At 45.9% G+C, this 23,693-nt stretch overlaps 1 protein-coding gene across 4 annotated transcripts in view; it reads left to right on the forward strand.

Annotated features, from left to right (window-relative positions):
• IL18RAP (interleukin 18 receptor accessory protein) overlaps window positions 1–23,693 on the forward strand; it is a 132,898-nt gene that overhangs the window by 104,550 nt on the left and 4,655 nt on the right. For all 4 annotated transcript variants that reach the window (XM_033947580.1, XM_033947581.1, XM_033947582.1 and 1 more), the window contains 3 exons: window positions 810–936; window positions 7,112–7,266; window positions 13,808–13,951. In XM_033947580.1, the coding sequence (XP_033803471.1) occupies window positions 810–936; window positions 7,112–7,266; window positions 13,808–13,951 (426 nt within the window). The remainder of the gene's footprint in view (window positions 1–809; window positions 937–7,111; window positions 7,267–13,807; window positions 13,952–23,693) is intronic.

Here is a 23,693-nt window from a genome sequence, read left to right on the forward strand (position 1 = left end):
GACACCTCCCACAAGATCATGCATTTTATCGGGGGCAGCGTTCACTATTTGTTGCTCTGCCTGGTACTTAATGAAATAAGATAAACTCTTTTCAGCTAAAGTGGCAAAATAATGCTCAGAATTTAGAGCACTCCCTCGTATACTACTGCATACCTTTTCCATTCTACCCACACTTTCTTGCTAGCTCTCTCACCCTCTTCAACAAGTGTGCTTAGATATATTACGTGAATCTTTCTTTCCTATTTGGGACCCCATCTATGGCACTCTCTTCCAACTGAAATCCACATAGAAACACCATTATAAAATGTTCAAAATTCTAGTCAAAATATTGCAATTCTATTCAACCTTTTGGCAACTACCCTTTTGTTTCTTTTTTTTAACTCCCTCTATAATTCCTATTACCTACTTCTCTCACTTTCTTTTTTAATAATTACACTTTCTAGTGGCAGTTTGTGCATTAACAATAAAATCAAGTTCTCAAAAATAAATAAATATTTATATATATAAATTCAGCAACCATATTATAGCAATTGAACACTGTAGGCTCCTTTTACAAAGGTGCGCTAGCAGATTAGCACGCGCTAACCCCATGCTACGTGGCTAGAACTAACGCCAGCTCATGTGGCATTGTAGCGCGCGCTATTTCGTGCGTTAATGCCCTAATGCAGCTTAGTAAAAGGATCCCTGTGATTTGCCAGATGGCATCATGCAAACAAGAGAATTTTATTAGATTTTGGTTCTCGTATTGTTAATGTGAGTTTAAATGTTTTTCAGTTGGGTTTTTTTTTTTGTTTTTTTTCTTTCACCAGGAAAACCTCTTGAAATCACATGCAAAGTGCATTTTGGCTTTGAAAGGAATTTTTCTCCTCAGATTCAATGGCTAAGGAGCAATCATGAATCCAAAAGTGGTCAACTAGAACAGAAAAGTTCTGCAATGTGAGTCAAAAGAATAGAGGTGCAGCGCAAGAAAGTTGAAGTGTAATTAACCAATTTGCCATTTTGAGTTATTTTTAAACAGGTGCATAGAGGGAAGTCCATTTTTTTAGAGAGGGGGGGGCTAAAGGTAGACTGAAGGAGCTAGGTATTGTCTCCCCCACTATCCTAGCCACATTAAACTAGCCAAAGAGGTCTCCTGCACATGTCCCACCCGTAGTGCCAGAGTAGCACTCAAGTTGGCAGTGCACTTTAGCCACTGACATTGGCGCTCCCACACATGCTCAGTTCAGTCACTGAACTGAGCATGGGTGAGAGAGTTGGAATTGACAGCTGAAGTGCACCTACATTTAATTGTTGCTCAGTCAGCATAGACAGGACTCACTCAGGAGACTTTTTCAGCTGAGCTGGCAGGGCTTGGCATCCCCACTAGCCATTAAAGCAGAGGGAGCTCAAGCCCAAAGAGAGAGATCCAGGACCTCGAGGCCCCCTGTAGCTAAGCCATTGTTTTTAAATATGACTGTGGCTTATCCAAATTATGACAGCTATATCTTTAGAATTCTTCTCCAATTAACATTGTTGGACAAAAAGTAAGCATGTGCTGTGCAAATATTTTATTTTATTTTTCAATTTTTTTTTTTTAATGAGAACCTATCCTATATGGACGCTTGAGTGCTCAAGCGCCCTGGTTGTATACTAGTATACAGTACATTGGGGCACTGGATCTGAGTGAACTGAGCATGTGCGACAAGTCCCATGTCAGCAGCTAGAGGCATGCGGCAGCGAGAGAGAGATGGATATGGTGAATCACAGAGGGAGTAGGGAGAAAATGGGAGATAGAGGTGGAGATGCTGGCAGAGAGTGTACTAAGGAGGCATGGAGATGCTGGAGGGAAGTTGAGGGAGTAGTGGGGAAGATACTGTAGAAGTTTCAAGTTTATTATGCTTAATATACTGCATATCACGGAGTATCTACACAGGTTGCAAAAGAAAAAACAACTCCATTTCATTCCTTCTTATCCAAACTACTTGAAAGTGGTGTCCACTGCCGTGCCTGGACTTCCTTTCTTCTCATGATATTTTTGACCCGCTTCAATCTGGCTTTCACCCTCTCCATTCTATGGAAACTGCTCTTGCTAAAGAATCTAATGACCTCTTCCATGCCAGATCCATCCATGTCAAATCCAATGGCCTTTACTCTATCCTCATCCTTCTTAATCTGTTTGCTGCCTTTAATACTATTCACCACCACCTGCTCCTTGACACGCTATCCTCGCTGGGATTACAGGATTCTGTTCTCTCCTGGTTTTCTTCTTATCTCTCCCATCGCACTTTCACTGTATGTTACAATGGATCCTCCTCCGCTGCCATCCCATTGTCTATCGGTGTATCTCAAGGTTCTGTCTTGGGCCCTCTCCTCTTCTTCATATATACCCACTCTCTCAGGACACTTATCTCCTCCCATGGTTTTCAATATCAACTCTATGCTGATAACTCCCAGATCTACCTCTTCACACCCGATATCTCTACAGGAATCCAGGCCCATATCTCAGCCTGCCTGTCCAACATTGCCACTTAGATGTCTCACCGCCATCTAAAACTGAATATGGTAAAACCAAACTCTTTATCTTTCCACCTAAACTCACCTTCCTTCTCCTGCCATTCTCTATTTCTGTGGATAACACTCTCCTCTTCCCTGTCTTGTCAGCTCACAACCTCGGGGTGATCTTTGACTCCTCTTTCTCCTTTTCCACTCAGATCCAACAAACCACTAAAATTTGTCGCTTCCTCCTCTAAATTACCAAAATCCAACCTTTGTTTTCCGAGCACACTACCAAAACCCTTATCCACACTCTCATCACCTCTCATTTAGACTGCTGCAATGTATTTCTCTCTGGTCTCCCTCTCATCCATCTCTCACTCCTTCAATCTGTTAAAAATGTTACTGCACAACTCATCTTCCATGAGAGCTGCTTACGTTGGAAAACTGGTCCTCGACATGGCAGCTGGGCTTCAACGCTAAGAAATGTAAGGTTATGCATCTCGGTAGCAGAAATCCATGCAAACCTTACACCTTAAATGGAGAAACACTAGCTAGGACTTCAGAAGAAAGAGACTTGGGAATAATCATCAGTGCAGACATGAAGGCCGCCAAACAAGTAGAGAAGGCCTCATCCAAAACAAGGCAACTTATGGGATGTATCAATAGAAGCTTCGTTAGCCGCAAATCTGAAGTCATAATGCCACTGTACAGAACCATGGTGAGACCTCATCTGGAATACTGTGTGCAATTCTGGAGGCCACATTATCGTAAAGACGTGCTTAGAGTTGAGTCGGTTCAGCGGATGGCCACTAGGATGATCTCGGGGCTCAAGGGTCTCTCGTACGAAGAAAGACTAAACAAATTGCAGCTCTACACTCTAGAGGAGCGCAGGGAGAGGGGGGACATGATTGAGACATTTAAATACATCACGGGACGTGTCGAGGTGGAAGAAGACATCTTCTTTCTCAGGGGACCCTCGGTCACAAGGGGACATCCATTCAAACTCAGAGGAGGGAAATTCGATAGTGACATAAGGAAGTATTTCTTCACAGAAAGGGTTGTAGATCACTGGAACAAGCTTCCAGAGCAGGTGATCAAGGCCACCAGCGTTATTGACTTTAAGAATAAATGGGATGCCCTAGTAGGATCCTTACGAGGGTCGAGTTAAGGAACTAGGTCATTAGTACTCAGACTTAATGGGGTGGGTCAGTAGAGTGGGCAGACTTGATGGGCTATAGCCCTTTTCTGCCGTCATCTTTCTATGTTTCTATGTTTCTACCCTCCTCTTCAAATTACTTCATTTGCTCCCCATCCACTTCCGGATACAATTGAAACTTCTCTTACTGACTTACATGTGCATTCACTCTGTAGCCCCTGAATATCTCTCCTCATTTCCCCCTATGCTCTCCCCATTGAACGCCGTTCATCGGTTTAAGTCCATCTTATCTGTTTCCTTTAACTCCATCGACAACTCTAGACTCCGTCTCTTCTTTCTGCCGCACTGCATGCCTGGAACATCAGGCTCCGTCTCTAGCAGAATTCAAATCCAAACAAAAAGCCCACTTCTTTGAAGCTGCTTTCAACTCTTAACTCCCACTCACTGTTAGATACCTATTCCCATTGTATCATTCCTTCTGCCAGAAACTCCCCATCCCCGAGAAACCCTGTCTGTCCAAATTAGATTATAAGTTCTTCTGAGAAGGACTCGTCTATTGAATGATAAATGTACAGTGCTGCCTTTCGGCGCTACAGAAATGATAAATAGTAGTAGGAGTACTATTGTGTTCAGGGGTTACAAGTTAACCCCCCCCCCAGCAACTGCTTAATCACTGTTTTGCTGGTATGGAGAAGGCAGTCATGGATTGGCAGATAGCGCCTACAATCATTAAGGAAATAGGGTGGGAAAGGAGAGAATGTCTGTATAAAGGGGCATGTGTATGCAGAAACCAAGAAATAGATCATTATGACTGAACTTACTTAAGGCAGCGTTAATAGAAAATATTATTTTTTTAAATAATTAAACCCCACCCCCCTTTTACTAAGCCATAGTAGAGGTTTCTACTGTGACCCAGAGTGCTCATCTGGCCCTAAATATATGTGTCTCAAAAGCAGTTATACCTGCTCCCAAGCACATTTAGGATTTAATGACTAGCTGTTATTGAGCAGCGCACCACTGGAGGGATTAGGGGATGTTGACCCTTTAAGCCTTCGGTAGATTTTTTGGCCCAATGCCAAAATGACAAGGTTAACAGGTCACTGTGACAGCGTTGGAAACATAATTATGTTTCTAAGATTGCAAAGATAACCGGTTAGGTACTGACACATATATGCCAGGTGATAACCAGTAATCTTTGTGATCATAGAAACGTAACAGGATGTGCTTGATTACAGGCAGTCCCCGGGTTAACAACATCTGACTTATGTCAGACTCGTACTTAGGAACTGGGGTCCTGCTTCTCCCTTCATGTGCCAACATGCCCCTATTCCTTCTTTCCTGTCCCAAAGCGACCCTCTTCCTCCTTTCCATGTCCCAATGCGCCCTTCATCATCCTTCCCTCCTTTTATTCTGTGACCTAAATTCATGCTTCCCTCCTGTGGGTGTTTACCTCCTCTGGCTAGCTCCCTCCTCCGTGTTGCACTTCTCTTCACAAAGCTACTAACAGCAGCTCCTGCATGCGGCCTGTAGCTGACCCAGAAGCATTCCCTCTGATGAATTTGGGACATAGAATAGAGGGTTGAGAAAGATGACAAGGGGTGCATTGGGACATGGAAGGGAGGAGGGGGGTAATGTTGGAACAGGAAGGGAGGAAGAGGGGCACGTTGGCACAGGACGGGAGAAGCAGGATCACACTGAGACACAGAAGGAAGGGAGGAAGCACAAACTTCAGATGAAGGATGGAAGGAAGGAGGGAGGGAGCATGAATTTGGGACACAGAATGGAGGGAGGGAGGAGAGCATAAACTTGGGACATAGGTTGGAGTAAGGGAAAGAGATGCTGAGGTGGAGGAAGGAATAGAAGGGAAGAATTGTTAGGTAGGGTGTCTGAGTGAGATGGAAAGAAAAATGGTGCGCGCATGGGGAAATGAAGAGGAAAATTGTTGGACTTAGGGAAGGAGAGAGAAATATTGGACATGGTGGTGGGAGAGGCTTGAGATACGCATGCATGTGGAAGAGAGAAATGAGATGGAGAAATGTTGGATGTGGTGGTGTAGAGGGAACAGTGGAACGGATGAAGAATGAAATTAAGTGTAAACCTTCCATCTTTTCTTTCTATTTAAACTACAGTACTTTATATTGAGGGCTGTTTCTTTAATGTTTAACGTTCTTTAATGTTTAATGTTTGTATAGACTGTGCACTGTACAGGAGCTGAGTTACATACAAATTCAACTTAAGAATGGTTTTTAAAATGGATCTCATTCTTAACTTGGGGACTGCTAGTACTAAACATCTATAATCTGGGTTTTTTAAAATAGATGCTTATGTTACAAGCATCGGGAACATGAATGTCCATTTTCCTGTGTTTTAGGCTATACATCAGCAGAGTGTGTTGTAAAATACAGGTGAAAAATGAGACCCTGTATATCTCAATTCCTAATCTATGACCTATCTAAAATTGCACTACATACATTTGACAGTGCCTCATGTAAAATACTATGGGAATTCTCCTTGTTCTGTCCTGGATGTATGAATTCCCCTTTATAAATCAGGAGCAAATGTATGTTTTCTGCGTAGGCTCTCAGATGTAAAATTATGTCCCTTGTGTAAACCGCTTTGATCCTTTTTTGGCCGTATAGCGGTATATAAAGATTTTAATAAACATAAATGAACAGGTACAGCAGTCAGTCACACTCAACTGACAAAGCATGAACCTTGTTGCAAACCTAGGATGAATATAGGCAGTGGTATAGTAAGGAGGGGGGGGGGGTGGACCACCTCAGGCACCATCTTGGTGGGGGCACCAGCACCTCTTCGTCCCCCGCTCCTTCCTACCTCTACTGCACTGCGCGCACCTTCATGTTTACCCCAAATATCTCTAGCTCTTCATCAGTGCAAGCAACAGCTCCAACTTTCTGCTCGCACCGGCTTCACTCTAGAGGTCTGCATGGGAATGGGGGACGGAGAGGATCCTGGTGGGGACGGGTGGGGACGGAGAGGATCCTGGCGCGGAAGGGTGGGATTTCTGTCCCCGCGCAACTCTCTACTTCACTCTCCATCTGACATCACTTCTTGGTTCCGTGACCTGGAAGTGATATCATAGGGAGAGCCGAGGCTGGTGCAGTAAGCAAGTAGGAGATGCTGCTCGTGCCAGCAAAGTTAAAGAGGTACAGGGAAGAAAAGGAGAGAGGGTGCATGTGGCGGGGGGGGGGGGCACCACCACAGGCGTCTCCCACCCTTGCTATGCCACAAATATAGGGGGTTATTTTTAAAGAATACTAGTTGGAAATCTCATATCATGACTGAAAGTAAGCCAGTGATTCTGCCTCGTAAAATTAACAAGCTTGAATAATAATTAGAATGTAGAAAAAAGTGTATTGCTAGATCATGAAAATTAAATGTATGCAAAGAACCCTAAGAAAAATAATTGTTTATTAAGTCAATGACTGTTTGTAAGCACATGTTCTTTTTTTCTTGTAGTGATGAGCCAAATAATTTGTATGGTAAAACGTATCTTCATGTAGCAAAACTGAGTGAAGTTACTGAGGACGACCTCTATGATATATTTATTTGTCATGCTAAGAATTCTGTTGGAAACTCTACAGCGGTACTAAAATTAAAAGAAAAGAAAACAGGTAAAACACAGGAAATGTCACCTACCACAGGCACAACTTTGTTCCTGGAATATAGCCCCAAAGCCCCCCTTTACTTTCCTCTGTGGCAGTCAGTTCTATGCTCTGCTAAGTAGGTCAGAAACTATCTTTACAAGCTGACATCACAGTCACTCTTTGGGAATGTTTTGTGACATTACCTTCATAAATTTAACACATTACTAATTCTGATACAATTAATAATAAAGTGGAAATACAGACACACATTTTTTTTTTTTTTTGTAGCACAAATATGTTTATTATTCATGAGGATTACCAGTGGATCAAATATTCCCATCCTGTTCTATTTCACTATAAAATACCAAAGGACCAAAAAGAAAAGAAAGAACAAAGCCTCGATATGCTGTGAGAAAAAGTAGCAAGGGGAGGCACTGGAGACGTCACAACCAACTTGGGAATTAAAGACTTTAATTCCCACGTTGGTTGTGACGTCTCCAGTGCCTCTCCCTGCTACTTTTTCTCACTATAAAATACAACAGTGTTTGGCCCTATATAGTGGGCAAAACCAAAAGACTAAACCATGGTGCACTTTATGCAGACTCTTTTTGCTCTACCTTAGCTTTCAGCATTGACATTTCAGTAAGGTTGATTAAGGAAGATATTGTTTTAATTTATGTATGTTTTTCGGAATCTGCCTAGAAATGTTGATAATGCATAATACAAATTTTTTAAATAAATGACCCAAACAACCAAGTTTTAAACATTTTTTTAAACATCAATAATCACTCTCTAATCTTTCATCGCTCAGGATATGGCTAGGGGTCAGGTTTCTGTATCTCTTGTATCTGCCTTTATACTGAAACCTACCCACTTAGCTGTAGAATTGTGAGACTGCCACTAGGGGGTCGATGGTGCTATTTAGATGATGTTTCTGGCAAGGGTAGGAAAGCCAGGATACAGGTTTTTAATTTGGCCCAATGTGCTGAATGCTCTGATGCTCATAAGAATTCTATGAGCATTGGAACAGTGTCAGATCATTTAGCGCTCGGGGTTGTGGTAGAAACCTCTACCGCAGCTTAGTAAAAGGGGGGATGGGGTAGGGGTTAGTAATACTTTTTATACTGGACAGAATTGTATTCCATTAATTTCTGTAATATCAATAAATTTTCCTTTTAGGTAGGTATATAGCTAAATTCAACCACTACTAGTAGCAGCCTCTTTATATAAAGGGGGAGGGGATTGGGACTTGTATACTGCCTTTTTGTAGTTTTACAACCACACTCAAAGCGGTTTATGTACAGGTACTTTAAGCATTTTCCCTATCTGTCTTGGTGGGCTCACACACTATCTAATGTACCTAGGGCACTAGAGGATTAAATGACTTGCCCAAGGTCGCAGGGAGCAGCACAGGTTTTAAACCCACAACCTCAGGATGCTGAAGCTGTAGCTGTAACAACTATGCCACACCCAATGTCTCTTTAAATGTAGAGGTCTCCTTAAGTGTTTCCCAGTTCTAGTTCCTTATATTCTTCAAAGGGTCAGTATCCTTTTCACTGCATGATGACAGCCTTCTCATCTGTTCCATGATAATTATCCTAGGAATTCCATGTTATCTCTCTATCTCTCATCTGACCATAGAACACAATTCCACAAGTCCTGGTGTTAGTGTACATTCTCACTGGCAAACTTCAGTCTAGCCTTGATGTTTCTCTTAGAGAGCAAAGGTTTACTCCTTGCACACCTTTGATTGAAGAGGCATGCACTTTCACATCAACAGTAGCAAGAGCCTGCTGTAGGTTCCGTGATGACATTTTAGGGTTTTTGTACACTTATTTTAGCTTCTTGTGGTCTGCTCTGGGGGTCAACTTGCTTGGACAGCCAGACCTGGGCATGTTGGCAGTTGTTTGGAAAGTCCTCCATTCCAAGTGAGCATTTTCAAAATTAACTTTGAAAACATCTTTCTGGTCATTTGGGGGCAAATTCTATAAACGGTGTCCCGATTGTAGGCGGCGGTAGGTGTCCTACCACTGTCTAGCCAGCCAATTGGGATGCATGTAAAAAAACAACAACCCAGAGACAGGCTGTTTGCAGGCCTAGGGAGGCGCATAGGGCCGCTTAAGTTGACCAAAGGCATGGTTTTGACTGGAAGTGGCCTTAGGTGTCTCCCTAGGGTTGCAATAAGATCTTGAAATGTAGGCCAGCAAAATGCTGGTCTACACTTCAAATAGATATGGGTACTGAACCAATCACAGCAAGGGAATCTCCCTGCAGCAATCAGTTTAGCAGCCGCAGCAGGGAACCTGACCCCCCCCCCCTTCGAAGTCAACCGGCAGGAGTGATGTCCACTACCTCCTGCTAGAATCCCCAAAGCTCCCCAACCCCTAATATCAGCAGCAGGAGGAGTGTCAAATTCCTCCTGCCGCCACCCCCGAGACAACCCCTGGCAAGAAGGATGCCCACTCCCTCCTATCACTGGCCCCTTTATCCCCTGAGGCCCCCCTAACACTCCTTGACTCCACCTCACATTCCCCGACAACACCTCTAATACTCCCCAACACCCCAAGATCCCTCTGACACTCCTTGAATGCCACCAACATCCTAAGATCCCCCTGCCACCCCGAATGCCTATGTACCTTAATATGATGGCCAGCAAGAAGGCTGCCCACTCCCTCCTGCTGGCAGGCCCACCACTTCCAAATGGCAGGCCTAACCCTTCCCAGTGTATTCTGGGATGCACCGGAGAGGGGATTGGCTCAGATGGCTAAGGCCCCTCCCATAGGCACCTGGGTCAACCATAGTCCTAGGCCTCATTCCCAGTGCATCCTGGGATGCACTGGGAATAGCCTAAGACTCATATTGGCCAGATCCCTACAGCTCTCCCATGGTCGCATCCGTTAAATTGATCACCACAGGGAGATTCCCTTGCGGCGATCAACTCAGCGGCAGTGTGACTCCCATGGGAGGGACAAGGTTCAAGGTTTATTAATATTTGATTTATTGCTGAATCTGTTTACAAAGCGATGTACATAAATAAAAGAATAAAATATAAAGATACCTTAAGAATCTGGCCAATCGGAGTCTTAGGCCACTCCCAGTACATCCCAGGATGCACTGGGAAAGAAGCGTAGGACTCTGATTTGCCCAGGTGCCTTAGGACCCTCCTATGGGAGAGGCCTTAGGCATCTTAGCCAATCAGGGCCTTAGGACCCTCCCTGTTGCATCCCAGAATACACCGAGAAGGGGAATGCCCGCCATTTTAAAGTGGTAGCCCTGTCAGCAGGAGGGAATGGGCATTCTTTTTGCCGACCATTAGATTAAAGTATGGGAGGTCAGGGGGGACAGGGGGATCTTGGGGTGTCAGGGGGATCTTAGGGTATCAGTGAGTGTCAGGGGTGGAGTTGGGAAGTGTTTGTGGGTCTTCGGGGGATGATGAGGTCAGTAGCAGGAGGGAGTGGGCATCCCTCCAGCCAGGGGATGTCTCAAGGTGTGGAAGCAGGAGGAACTGGGAACTCCTCTTGCCATGGACATTCAAGGGGGGTTTCGGGAGTTCTGGCAGGAGAGAGTGGGCATCCCTCCTGCTGGCCAGCTTAGCAGGGGGACAAATTCCCTACCATGGCTGCTAAACTGATCTCTGCAGGGAGATACCCTTGTGACGATCAGCTCAGTGGTAACATGACTCTCTAACCAGTGCCAGTGACATGGACGCCAGTTAGAAAATCGGTGTGGTTAGATGGGGTTAGGTGGACAGATGTGATTCTATATAGGATGCCCCTGTGCAATTTTCAAAAGCTGCTTAGGTGGCTGCTGAGACAGCCATTGTATACAGAATCCAGCCCTTTATCTCCAGTGCATCTAAATCTTAAGGGTGCGTGTTAGAGGCATGTTTTCAGCAGGCTTAGGACTTGGATATTCTGCGGGGATAATCACACTTTTAACAAAATGGCCAGGGCACGACTTAGATTTTTGGGGCTACACTTGTTTTAAAAATGAATAAGGGTCAAAAAGTTACCCAAGCTGACGACCCCTGGTGGGATTTAGGAATGACCTCTTCCTTACCCACCCAGTGGTCATGACCCCCTCCCACCACCCAAAGATGTGAAAAAAAACATTACTTTCCAGCCTGTATTACAGCTTCAGATGGCCACACAAAGTTGAGCAAAGCAAAGCAGAGGGACACTCTAAGGGGTACTATAATCTATATATATAAAATCGGAGGTATGTATGTGTGTATGTATGTGTGTGTGTATGTGCCGCGATCACGCAAAAACAGCTTGACCGATTTGAACGAAACTTGGTATGCAGATCCCTCACTACCTGGGGTGATATGTTCTGGGGGTCTCGCGGCCCACCTGCATACGTGGGCGGAGCTACAAACAGAAAATCAGATTTCACTCATTCATGTCAATGGAAAAAATGTAAAAAGCTGCCATTCTCACTGTAATTCAAAAACGACTTGACCGATTTGAACGAAACTTGGTATGCAGATCCCTCACTACCTGGGGTGATATGTTCTGGGGGTCTCGCGGCCCACCTGCACATGTGGGCGGAGCTACAAACAGAAAATCAGATTTCACCCATTCATGTCAATGGAAAAAAATGTAAAAAGCTGCCATTCTCACAGTAATTCAAAAACGGCTTGACCGATTTGAACGAAACTTGGTATGCAGATCCCTCACTACCTGGGGTGATATGTTCTGGGGGTCTCGCGGCCCACCTGCACACGTGGGCGGAGCTACAAACAGAAAATCAGATTTCACTCATTCATGTCAATGGAAAAAATGTAAAAAGCTGCCATTTTCACAGTAATTCAAAAACGGCTTGACCGATTTGAACGAAACTTGGTATGCAGATCCCTCACTACCTGAGGTGATATGTTCTGGGGGTCTCGCGGCCCACAACTCTATGTTGCTTGCTCAACTCTGGGTTCACCCAAGAATTTATATGTTCTTGCTCCAGGAGGTGAAACTAAAAATGTTGTTTATAATCACGTTTTGCGTTAGTTGTATTGTATTCATTTTGTCAAATATTTCTCATTATAATTTGAATGTTGTACTTTTTATTAAGCTGTAAAAAAATAATTTCATTCACCACTATTAAGTATCTTTATTTGAATCCATTTATAGTGTTATTGCTATAATTAAATACCCGTGCAACGCCGGGGCATCAGCTAGTGAACTATAAAAGTCCCAAGTACACATGTCACTATAACTTGCTTGTATTGTATGGTGAGCCCTCCAAAACATACCCAAAACCTACTGTACCTATATACAGATGATGCTTGCAGGCACAAGGGTTATTGCTGTGGTGCAGAGGTGGGTATAGTAAGTTTTGGGTGGGTTTTGGAGGTTTCACCATACAATATAAGCAGGTTATAGTAACATGTATACCTGGTACTCTTTAATGTTATATTCACCGCAGTATTCCCTAGAGTGCCCCTCTGCTCTGCTTATCTGTATGTATGGAAAGTTTGCTAAGAATGCTGGCTGCTTGGACATCCCAATGGCTTGTTTTTGTGCTTTTACATTTGGACGGCTTCGCATTTGAAAATGACTAAAAAAGATAGGTGCACTAAAGGCCAAAACATCTAGATAGATCATTAAAAAAAAAAAGTTAAACATCTTGCTGTTTTGAAAATGGACATTTTCTCTACTGAATTTCTAGACATTTTCCCCCTAAATGTACAAATTCAGACTTAGACAACCTGTCAAAAATGCCCCTCTGCGTATTTCTCTTTTGTTTTTTTCAAGTGGAATACCCTCTCCGTATTCATGGTTTCCGTATCTACAGATTCACTTATTCACAATTTTATACCCAAAATTCCTTTTTCTGGCTATTTTAAGCCCTGTAAGCCCCCTCTTAAGCCTTACCTGGTGGTCTAGCGGATATTTGGGGTAGAAGCGATCTTCCTACACTCCTACTCCGTGCAGATCGCTCAGAGGAAATGGCTAGAGAGACTATGGGAGCTCAAGGCAGCCATTTCCTGTGAGCGATCTGCACGAGACAGGAGCGTGGGAAGATCGCTCCTGCCTGAAAACCCGCTAGACCACCAGGAAGATCTGGCCCGAATATTATTCACAGTTTTTTAATATTCACGGGCCGGCTCTGCCCCTAACTACCGCGAATACGGAGTGGGAAGTGTAAATGTTAAATAAGTAAATAATTTGGGAATGCTCCTACTTGGTCATCCATTTTACAATCTCACAGAAATATCGAAAATGAAGGCATATCCAGTCTACCCATCCATGCCATCTAGTATACCTTCTTCTCCCTTAGAGATCCTGTGTTCATGCCCCAAGCTGAGTCTATCCCTTTTCATTTCCTCCTCATTCCAGAGCTTTTCAATTGAAAAAGACTCACCTCCTCTGAATTGATGCAATGGAGGTATTTAAATGTCTCTATCATATCTCCCCTATCCCTTAATCCCTTTAAAATTGTGCCACACATATTTTTCTGTAATGGTCTCCAAGATATTAATGTAACATAGGCATGCCAAATAGCTTATGTTCTGTTTATTTCTACTCCAGCGATATTTTATTATCACAAGTCATTTTTTTTTTTCCAACAGATCCAGTGTATTTCATATACATATTGTCCATAACAGTAGTACTGCTGTTGGCATTTTATGGTGTAAGTGGTTTTGTCTACATTTATTGGATTGAAGTTGTGTTGCTCTATCGAAACTACTTTTCAAAGGATGAAACCCTAACAGGTAAGACAAGTGAACTGTTTATTCACATACTTAAAACATTTTTACTTACTTTTAACACAGTCAAGCTTAACATATGAGTATAAACCTTCAAGGAAAATCTTTAGCATCCAACACAATAAACATGCATAGTTCCATGTATAAGCTTATTAATAAAATATTACTACTACTATTATTTATTATTTCTATAGCGCTGAAAGGCGTACGCAACTCTGACAGTCCCTTCTCAGAAGAACTTACAATCTAATTTAGACAGGACATTTCAGGGTTGGGGAGGTTATAGTGGGTATAGGTATCTGGCAGCAGTGAGGGGGAGTTAAGAGTTGAAAGCATATGAAGACAAATAAAAAATTAAAGGCAATTGTTAAATTACTTGATAACTCAGGGGTGTCAAAGTCCTTCCTCGAAGGCCGCAATCCAGACGGGTTTTCAGGATTTCCCCAATGAATATGCATGAGATCTATTAGCATACAATGAAAGTAGTGCATGCAAACAGATCTCATCCATATTCATTGGGGAAATCCTGAAAACCTGACTGGATTGCGGCCCTCGAGGAGGGACTTTGACACTCCTGCGATAACTGGAACAGAGCTAGTAAAATGCAAAATATTTCTCGTACGTTTCCTGTTGGATAGTTCGTCTACACATAGTGCAGCTTTTAGTCATGTGGCAGTTACGAGATCAGAAACATTGATGCTCCATTGTAAAAGTGCACCATCGAAGAACAACATGCAATAGTGCACTTTATTTGGGCAAAGGGAGTGAAACCCGTGGAAATTCACCATTGGATATTGACTAAGCGTGGACATAGCACTGTGAATCAAGGTTAATGAGTGGGTAAAAAGGTTTAAAGCAGGAAAAACAGGTATAACTGACGAAGGTTGTTTGGTTGCCCATCAACATTGTGCACACAAGAGCACATTGACAGGGTGGATGCCTTGATTAAAGAAGGCTGACAGATAACGGTGTCTCAATTGGCTGCAAATTTGGATATCAGCTATGGATCTGTATTTGTCATAATGCATGATGACATGGGATACAGGAAAGTCTATGCACGATGAGTTCCCAAACAACTTACTGATCTGTACAAGCAACAGCGTGTGGAGGTTGCAACCCAGTTCCTGAGACGGCATGAAGAAGTTCAAGTATTCTGGAGAGAATTGTCACCGGCGACAAGATATGGGTGCATCACTGTAACCCGGAGAGAAAAAAACAAAGCATGATGAAGTAAAGGAAGCAGCAGGAATGCAGAAGCTAGTTGAATGATACATCAAATGTGTCATCTTGCAGGGGGACTATGTGGGAAAGTGATATGTTCAATTGCTCACAGTTACTTCTATTAAAGCCATTAAATGTACCGTATTTTCGCGGATATAACGCGCGCGTTATAAGCGATTTTACCTACCGCGCATACCCCTCGCGCGTTATATGCCTGAGCGCGGTATAGAAAAGTTTTTAAACATAGTTCCCACCCCGCCCGACGCCCGATTCACCCCCCCAGCAGGACCGCTCGCACCCCCACCCCGAACGACCGCTCGCACGTGCTCCCACCCGCACCCGCATCCACGATCGGAGCAAGAGGGAGCCCAAGCCCTCTTGCCCGGCCGACTCCCCGACGTCCGATACATCCCCCCCCCCCCGAAGGACCGCCGACTTCCCGACAATATCGGGCCAGGAGGGAGCCCAAACCCTCCTGGCCACGGCGACCCCCTACCCCCACCCCGCACTACATTACGGGCAGGAGGGATCCCAGGCCCTCCTGCCCTCGACGCAAACCCCCTCCCCCCAACGACCGCCCCCCCCAAGAACCTCCGCCCGTCCCCCAGCCGACCCGCGACCCCCCTGGCCGACCCCCACGACACCCCCACCCGCCTTCCCCGTACCTTTGTGTAGTTGGGCCAGAAGGGAGCCCAAACCCTCCTGGCCACGGCGACCCCCTAACCCCACCCCGCACTACATTACGGGCAGGAGGGATCCCAGGCCCTCCTGCCCTCGACGCAAACCCCCCTCCCTCCAACGACCGCCCCCCCCCAAGAACCTCCGACCGCCCCCCCAGCCGACCCGCGACCCCCCTGGCCGACCCCCACGACCCCCCCACCCCCCTTCCCCGTACCTTTGGAAGTTGGCCGGACAGACGGGAGCCAAACCCGCCTGTCCGGCAGGCAGCCAACGAAGGAATGAGGCCGGATTGGCCCATCCGTCCTAAAGCTCCGCCTACTGGTGGGGCCTAAGGCGCGTGGGCCAATCAGAATAGGCCCTGGAGCCTTAGGTCCCACCTGGGGGCGTGGCCTGAGACACATGGTCGGGTTTGGCCCATGTGCCTCAGGCCGCGCCCCCAGGTGGGACCTAAGGCTCCAGGGCCTATTCTGATTGGCCCACGCGCCTTAGGCCCCACCAGTAGGCGGAGCTTTAGGACGGATGGGCCAATCCGGCCTCATTCCTTCGTTGGCTGCCTGCCGGACAGGCGGGTTTGGCTCCCGTCTGTCCGGCCAACTTCCAAAGGTACGGGGAAGGGGGGTGGGGGTGTCGTGGGGGTCGGCCAGGGGGGTCGCGGGTCGGCTGGGGGACGGGCGGAGGTTCTTGGGGGGGGCGGTCATTGGGGGGGGAGGGGGGTTTGCGTCGAGGGCAGGAGGGCCTGGGATCCCTCCTGCCCGTAATGTAGTGCGGGGTGGGGTTAGGGGGTCGCCGTGGCCAGGAGGGTTTGGGCTCCCTTCTGGCCCAACTACACAAAGGTACGGGGAAGGCGGGGGGGGGTGGCGTGGGGGGCGGCCAGGGGGGTCGCGGGTCGGCTGGGGGACGGGCGGAGGTTCTTGGGGGGGGGGCGGTCGTTGGGGGGAGGGGGTTTGCGTCGAGGGCAGGAGGGCCTGGGATCCCTCCTGCCCGTAATGTAGTGCGGGGTGGGGTTAGGGGGTCGCCGTGGCCAGGAGGGTTTGGGCTCCCTCCTGGCCCGATATTGTTGGGGAGTCGGCGGTCCTTCGGGGTGAGGGTGCGAGTGGTCCTGCCGGGGGGGGGGGGGATGTATCGGACGTCGGGGGGGGGGGTGGCATCAGGCTTTCAGGATGGGGACAGACCTTCAAGGGGGGACAGGACTTCAAGGGGGGACAGTGCACGGAAAGTCAGGGGGGGTGAACGGAGAGTCAGGACAGCGCACGGAAAGTCAGGGCGGGCGAAAGGAGCGTCGGGCATCATGCGCGTTATATGCCTGAGCGCGGTATAGAAAAGTTTTGGTACATATCATCGTGATTTCTGCGCGCTATACCCCTGTGCGCGTTTTACACAGGTGCGCGTTATATCCGCGAAAATACGGTATTTTGCCTTTACTTTTTGATTTGCCCTCATACTAGGAGGATGTGGGCAGAAATTTTTCATATTGTGTTATTTCTTGTGTCAATTCTAGGAATTGCTTAGTTTTTGTTCAGGTACAATATTCAAAGCAATTTAAGCAGGTAAGAGAGTCTTCTGTCCCCTTAAATTGCTCAGGGCTGCCCAACCAACAGTTTTTAGCAGGACTTATCTGGGCAGTGCTGTAACAGGCCTTCACTACTAACCAAACATACACTGCAACATTTACTGTTTTTGCCCAAATTTGCATAAAACAGGGTTTTAAGGTATTGGGGACAACCTCTCAAAGGGTTCTGCCTAAGAGAAGTAATAGCAATATCCTACTGAGGAAACTGATAGATATCCCCGTGGAGAATGGTATTACTACTTGCTGATTTAGGATGGATAGTGGCCTTCTTTAGGGAGAGGAGGAATTAAGTTGTTAGAAGGATGGTGAAGTAGAAAGTGGCAGCTGTCGCTAATTAGGAAAAGGAATGATGGGTAGTCAGTTCCCTGGTAAGGCGGGGTGATAGTCATGGGGTAACAGGGATATCAATGGGAAATAGACTGCTACAAGATGGAAATATTCTGGCTGATATTCAAAATGATTCAACCATCTGGAAACAGCCACCAACCAGTTAAATTGCTTATTTATGGCCATCTGGTCATTTTCAGTGGCAGTGGTATAGTAAGTGGGAGGGGGGGGGTCTTTGCAGAGGGCTCTGGTGCCTCTCCTCCTCTCTGAACACCCCCCCCTCCACACACATCTCTTCAAATGTCCACCAGAGTGAGCACTATTTTCCACATGCTGCTCGTGCCGGCATTGATTCCCTTCTCATGTTACTTCCTGGCCTTGGGACCAGGATATGACATCAGAAGGGAGCCAAGGTGGGCACAAGCAGCTGAAGGAAGGCGCTGCTCGTGCCAGTGAACATTTCAAGAGGTATGTGGGGGACAGGGTAGACGCTCAAGTGGCAGGAAAGAGTGGGGGGGGACACCCAAGCGGTAGGGAGGGGGGCACAGCACAGCAATGCCGGGCACCGTCACCCTGGGTGCCAACCTCCCTCACAATGCCACTGTTCAGCTGTACTTAACTGGTTATCATTGCTGAAAATGTCTGGTTGGCACTGAATTCAAAAGCTGCCAACTTGTGGGCATTCCAGGGATGGCATCAGGTTAAGTGCCAATACTCAGTCCCTTACCACATAAGTAGATCACTTAAATTGGGCAGCAAAATAGCAGTCCTGTCTTTAAGCAGCTTGGTTTACATAGTCAAGGGCTGAATTTTGATTTAGCCAGCTAAAAAAAAAATTTTTTTTAAAAATTCAATACCGAAGCCTGGACAGGGCCCATCATTAATTATCCAGGAATAACGCCAATGGTGGGCAGCAAAACACTCACTGCCACTCACTGAATATTGGGAAGAATGTTTTGAGGAAGAGGGTGGCACTAATCTCTCTTGAGGGAGAAAGTCAAAAGGGGAGATAACAATACCTTGAAATCTGCTCACCTTTCGGCGGTTGCCAGAAAAAGCAAACAGAATGTTAGGAATTATTAGAAAAGGAATAGAGAATTAAACAGAGTATCATAATACCTCTGTTTCTCTCCATAGTGTGACTATACCTTGAGTATGGTGTACCATTCTCATCACTACTTCCCAAAAAGATATAGCAGAATTGGAAAAAAATAAAGAGAAGGATGACCAAAATGATAAAAGGGATAGAAGGTCTCTCATAGGAAGAATGACTAAATAGATTAGGGCTCTTCAGCATGGAGAATAGAAGTGCACTTCTCCCTCTGTATTCACGGTTTCAGCATTCGCGGTTTCGATTATTCACGGTTTTTAGCTTGCTGGCTCCTCCCCCTAAATTACATCAGCTTGCCTAGAGAAATTGCTGATTCCAAGCGTTTACAGAGAAAATCACTGATACCCAGCACTTTCTTCATCGTGTTTTGCCTCTCCTTCAGGAACAGACCAGGTCTCCCACCATGTTATTTGCGGTTTCACTATATTCACGATGGTTTTTAATAGAAAACAGCGAATAACACATGAAAAAGTTATTCGCGGTTTTTCAGTATTTGCGGTTCTATTAATTTCCTATCACAGCGAATACGGAGGGAGAAGTGTAAACACAAATCAAATGTTTCTTTGAAAAGGTAAAAAGACTAAGGAACATGCCATAAAGTTGCAAAGTATTACATGCAGAACAAAAAGGAGAAAATATGTTTTCACTCAACAGAGAAGGATCTGGAAATTGTTGCCAGATGATGTGGTAAAAGCAGTTATCAAAGCTGGGTTTAGAAAAGGTTTGGATAATTCCAGGAGGAAAAGTCCATAAATGATTAAGGGAGACCTGGGGAAAGCCATTGCTTATCTCTATCGGTAGCTAGGGATTCTGCCAGGTACTTGTGACTTGGACTGGCCACTGCTGGAAACAGGATATTAGACTTGATGGACCTTTATCCCCCCATCCCCTTTTTACAAAACCGTAGCACAGTTTTTAGCACCGGCCACAGCGGTAACATCTCCCACACTCCTAGGAATTCTGTGAGCGTTGGTGCTAATACTATTGCGTCTGGCGTTAAAATCCACGTTACGGTTTTGTAAAGGGGGGTGGGGGTGAAATCTGTCCCATTATGATCATTTTTATGTTATTTTATTTGGTGATCTTATATCCCTCTGTCCAGTGCAGGAAATCTGGAATGAGAGCGGATATAGAGCAAATGCAAAACATCTCCTCTCCCTTGATTCCTATTCCTATTTTAAGTTGCCTTGAACCTAGTTAGGCATAGAGCGACCAAGAAATTGTAGATTAGATTAGATTACAATCAGTGACATTGTAAGGGTGAGAAAGTGCCCGTGGCACCCCACCCTGTTCCCCACCCCTCTGCCATGCACACACACACCCTTCCCTTTCCCCATACCTTTTTAACTTCTCCGGTGTGAACAGCATGCTCACGTCAGTGTTGGTTCATCCTTTGGCGTCACTTCCTAGGCGCAGATCCCAGAAGTGACATTAGAGAGAGCGCCCATGCCAACACGGGCAACAACCTCACTCTGGGGAAGTAAACAAAGGTACGAGGAAGGCAAGGGGGGGCATGTGGCAAGAAGAGAGCGGGGGATGAAAGGAGGAAGGGTGCTGTGCCCTTAGGAAGACCTAGGGTTACCAGATTTTACATCAGTAAAATCCTACCTTTATATCTGCCCCCAGACTCGCCCAGGTCTGCCCATCCCTGCCCCGCTATACCCCGGCTCTGCCCCCAGCCCCTGATGCCTGCTCGTTCGGCAAGAAATCATCCGCGTGACATCATACACATGTACACTTGCGCATAACATCATTACATTGCATTTGCGCATGCACGAATGCCCCCTCCCAACTCGATTAATTTTCAAAACCTAGACAAAGTGCCGGGTTTTGAAAAGCCGTCCGGACCCCTAGACATGTCTTCAAAAGGAGGACATTTCCGAGGAAATCTAGATTTCTGTTAACCCTAGGACGACCGCACCCAGGGCAGACTGCACCCCACTCCCCACACCCCCCCTTCCTACACCACTGATTCAAATATTAATCCATTCTTAAGTAACAAAGACCACAGAAGATTTTACCTCTGAAAGTTCTGAAGTTTAGGGGTCCCTAATTGCTAACTGGTGTTAACTGTGAAATATCACTTGGTTTTACTATGTAAATGTGCCTTCTTTCTTCTCCTTCTCCTGCACCGTTTTATTTTTTCATTTTTTTCATCTTGACTGCTCTTGAAAAGCTTCATTTTCATTTTTCTTAGAACCCAGTATTGTGTTTCTGCACATCAGTTGGACAGGATGGAAGAAACTAGTTTTAATAATATCCACCTGTTTTCTGCTTTCTCTCCAGCCCCTCAGAAACTCTGACTAATTTCCTGCTCTGCTTCTTTTGTGTGTGGTTTGGCAAAATCTTTATAGAGCTCTTTGTCTTGAGACCCAGTGAGACAGGTTCTGATCCATTTGTTCTGTGATCAACAAAGGTTGAATCATTGTGTTTTCTGTCCTGTTTTATATATATATTACACACAGCTCAAACAATGCTGCTGGCACTCTTTCAGATTTGATCAATGCAGGGGAGAGACAGAAAGGGGCATATTCTATAAACAGTGTCCTGATTGTAGGCGGTAATAGACGTCCTGCTGCTATCTAGCCAGCCAATCAGGATGCATGATTTTTTTTAAAAACGCCCCGAGTAGGTTCACCTACATTGTAGGCATTTTCACGAGCCTAGGGAGGCGCGTAGGCCTGCCTAAGGCTAGGCATGGGCGCAGTTTCATCCAGAAATGGCCTTAGGCGAGCTTAGGCGGCCCTAGGTGCCTGAAATACAGGCCAGCAAAATGCTGGTCTACATTTCAGAAAGATGTGGCAATTGATTCAATCACAACAGGGATTGTGTGTGTGTATGTGAGGGGGAGAGAAGGCTCCAGCAGGAGGGATTGGGCATCCCTCCTGTCTGGGGGATGTGTCAGACAGGTGGGGGATTTCCAGCTGGAGAGACTGGGCATCCCTCCTGCCGGTATTCTTCGCGGGTGTGTGTGTGTGTGTGTGGAATGGTTCATAGTCAGTGGCGCGCAAGACGCCAGTGTGCTGACAATGCATCGCCGACAATTCGGCGCAAGACAGAAGCACGCGGGGAAAAAGTAATTTTTAAAGAGGTCCAACAGGGAGTTTGGCGTGGCAACCCCCCCCACTTTATTGGTTAGTGTTCGCGCTGCTGTTGGAGGGGTGTTTGGGGGGTTGGAAACCTCCATTATAGCGAAAACGGAACTTTTCTGATTTTTTTGGGAAAAGTTCCATTTTCTCTATAATGTGGGGGGTTTCACCCCCCACACCCTCTGCAACGGCAGCACGAACACTAACCAATAAAGTGGGGGGGGGGGGGTTGCCACCCTAAACCCCCAGTCGGAGCTCTTTAAAAATTATTTTTTCCCCCGCGCGCTTCTGTCTTGCGCTGAATTGTCGGTGCTGGATTATCGGCGCGCTGGCGTCTGGCGCAAGATTATCCCGTCACCGTGTGGAACAGGTTCCCTGCTGCTAAACTGATCGCGAAAGGTAGATTCCCTTGTTGCAATAAGTTCACCTGTAACCCAATTCTGTAACTGGTGGCTGTGACATGGACGTCGGTTAGAGAATCGTGGTGTTAGGTGGACTTAGGCGTCTGTCCATGAGGACAGAAGCGATTCTATAGAGGATGCCCATGTGCGATTCTCAAAAGCCGCTTAGGTGGCTTCTGAGACTGGGCTTCCTATACAGAATCCAGCCCAAACTGTTTCTTTTTTATCAGTTCCTTCTCTGGAAAACTCTACCTCCCCCCTCCCCCAATATTCCGCACTATTTATCTTTTATCTTTATGATTATGTATGTATTATTATGTTGGAATCCGCTTAGTTATAGCTGGGCTATAAGCTTTTAAAATAAATAAATATTCAATGCCGGTCACTGGAAATAGTCTGGCATTGAGTATCCAGGCTCAGCACTGACCGCAGGACTTAGATGGGCTGCCTCCTGCAGTCTGAATATCGCCCCCCCCCCCACCACCCCAGTCTTCTCTTTTTTTAGCACAGTCCCCTCTTGCTTTCTTGGATATGAACTTGCTAACCCCCTCTTTTACTAAGGCGCCAGCCGATTTAGCACGCACTAATATCTAAGGCAAGGCAGATATTGGGTTGTATCAGTAGAAGTTTCGTCAGCCGAAAGTCTGAAGTCATAATGCCGTTGTACAGGGCCATGGTGAGACCTCATCTGGAGTACTGTGTGCAATTCTGGAGGCCACATTACAGTAAAGATGTGCGCAGAATTGAATCGGTTCAGCGGACGGCCACCAGGATGATCTCGGGGCTCAAGGGTCTCTCGTACAAAGAGAGACTGAACAAATTGCAGCTCTACACTCTCGAGGAACGTAGGGAGAGGGGAGACATGATCGAAACATTTAAGTACCTCACGGGAAGTGTCGAAGTGGAAGATGATATTTTCTTTCTCAAGGGACCCTCGGCCACAAGAGGGCACCCGCTCAAACTCAGGGGCGGAAAATTTCATGGTGACACCAGAAAGTATTTCTTCACAGAGAGAGTGGTTGATCATTGGAACAAGCTTCCAGTGCAGGTGATCGAGGCAGACAGTGTGCCAGACTTTAAGAATAAATGGGATACCCATGTGGGATCCCTACGAGGGTCAAGATAAGAAAATTGGGTCATTAGGGCATAGACAGGGGGTGGGTAAGCAGAGTGGGCAGACTTGATGGGCTGTAGCCCTTTTCTGCCATCATCTTCTTCTTCTTCTAATATTTAGCATACGCTAAATGGGCTAGTGTGCCTTAGTAAAAGGACCCCTAAATTAATTGCACTGTTTTGTTACATTCACTAAACCTAGTCCATGTTAGAGGGACACTGTTTTAGTATGGAA

The sequence above is a fragment of the Geotrypetes seraphini genome, chromosome 6 (assembly GCF_902459505.1).
Source record: "Geotrypetes seraphini chromosome 6, aGeoSer1.1, whole genome shotgun sequence".
NCBI classification, from domain to species: domain Eukaryota; kingdom Metazoa; phylum Chordata; class Amphibia; order Gymnophiona; family Dermophiidae; genus Geotrypetes; species Geotrypetes seraphini.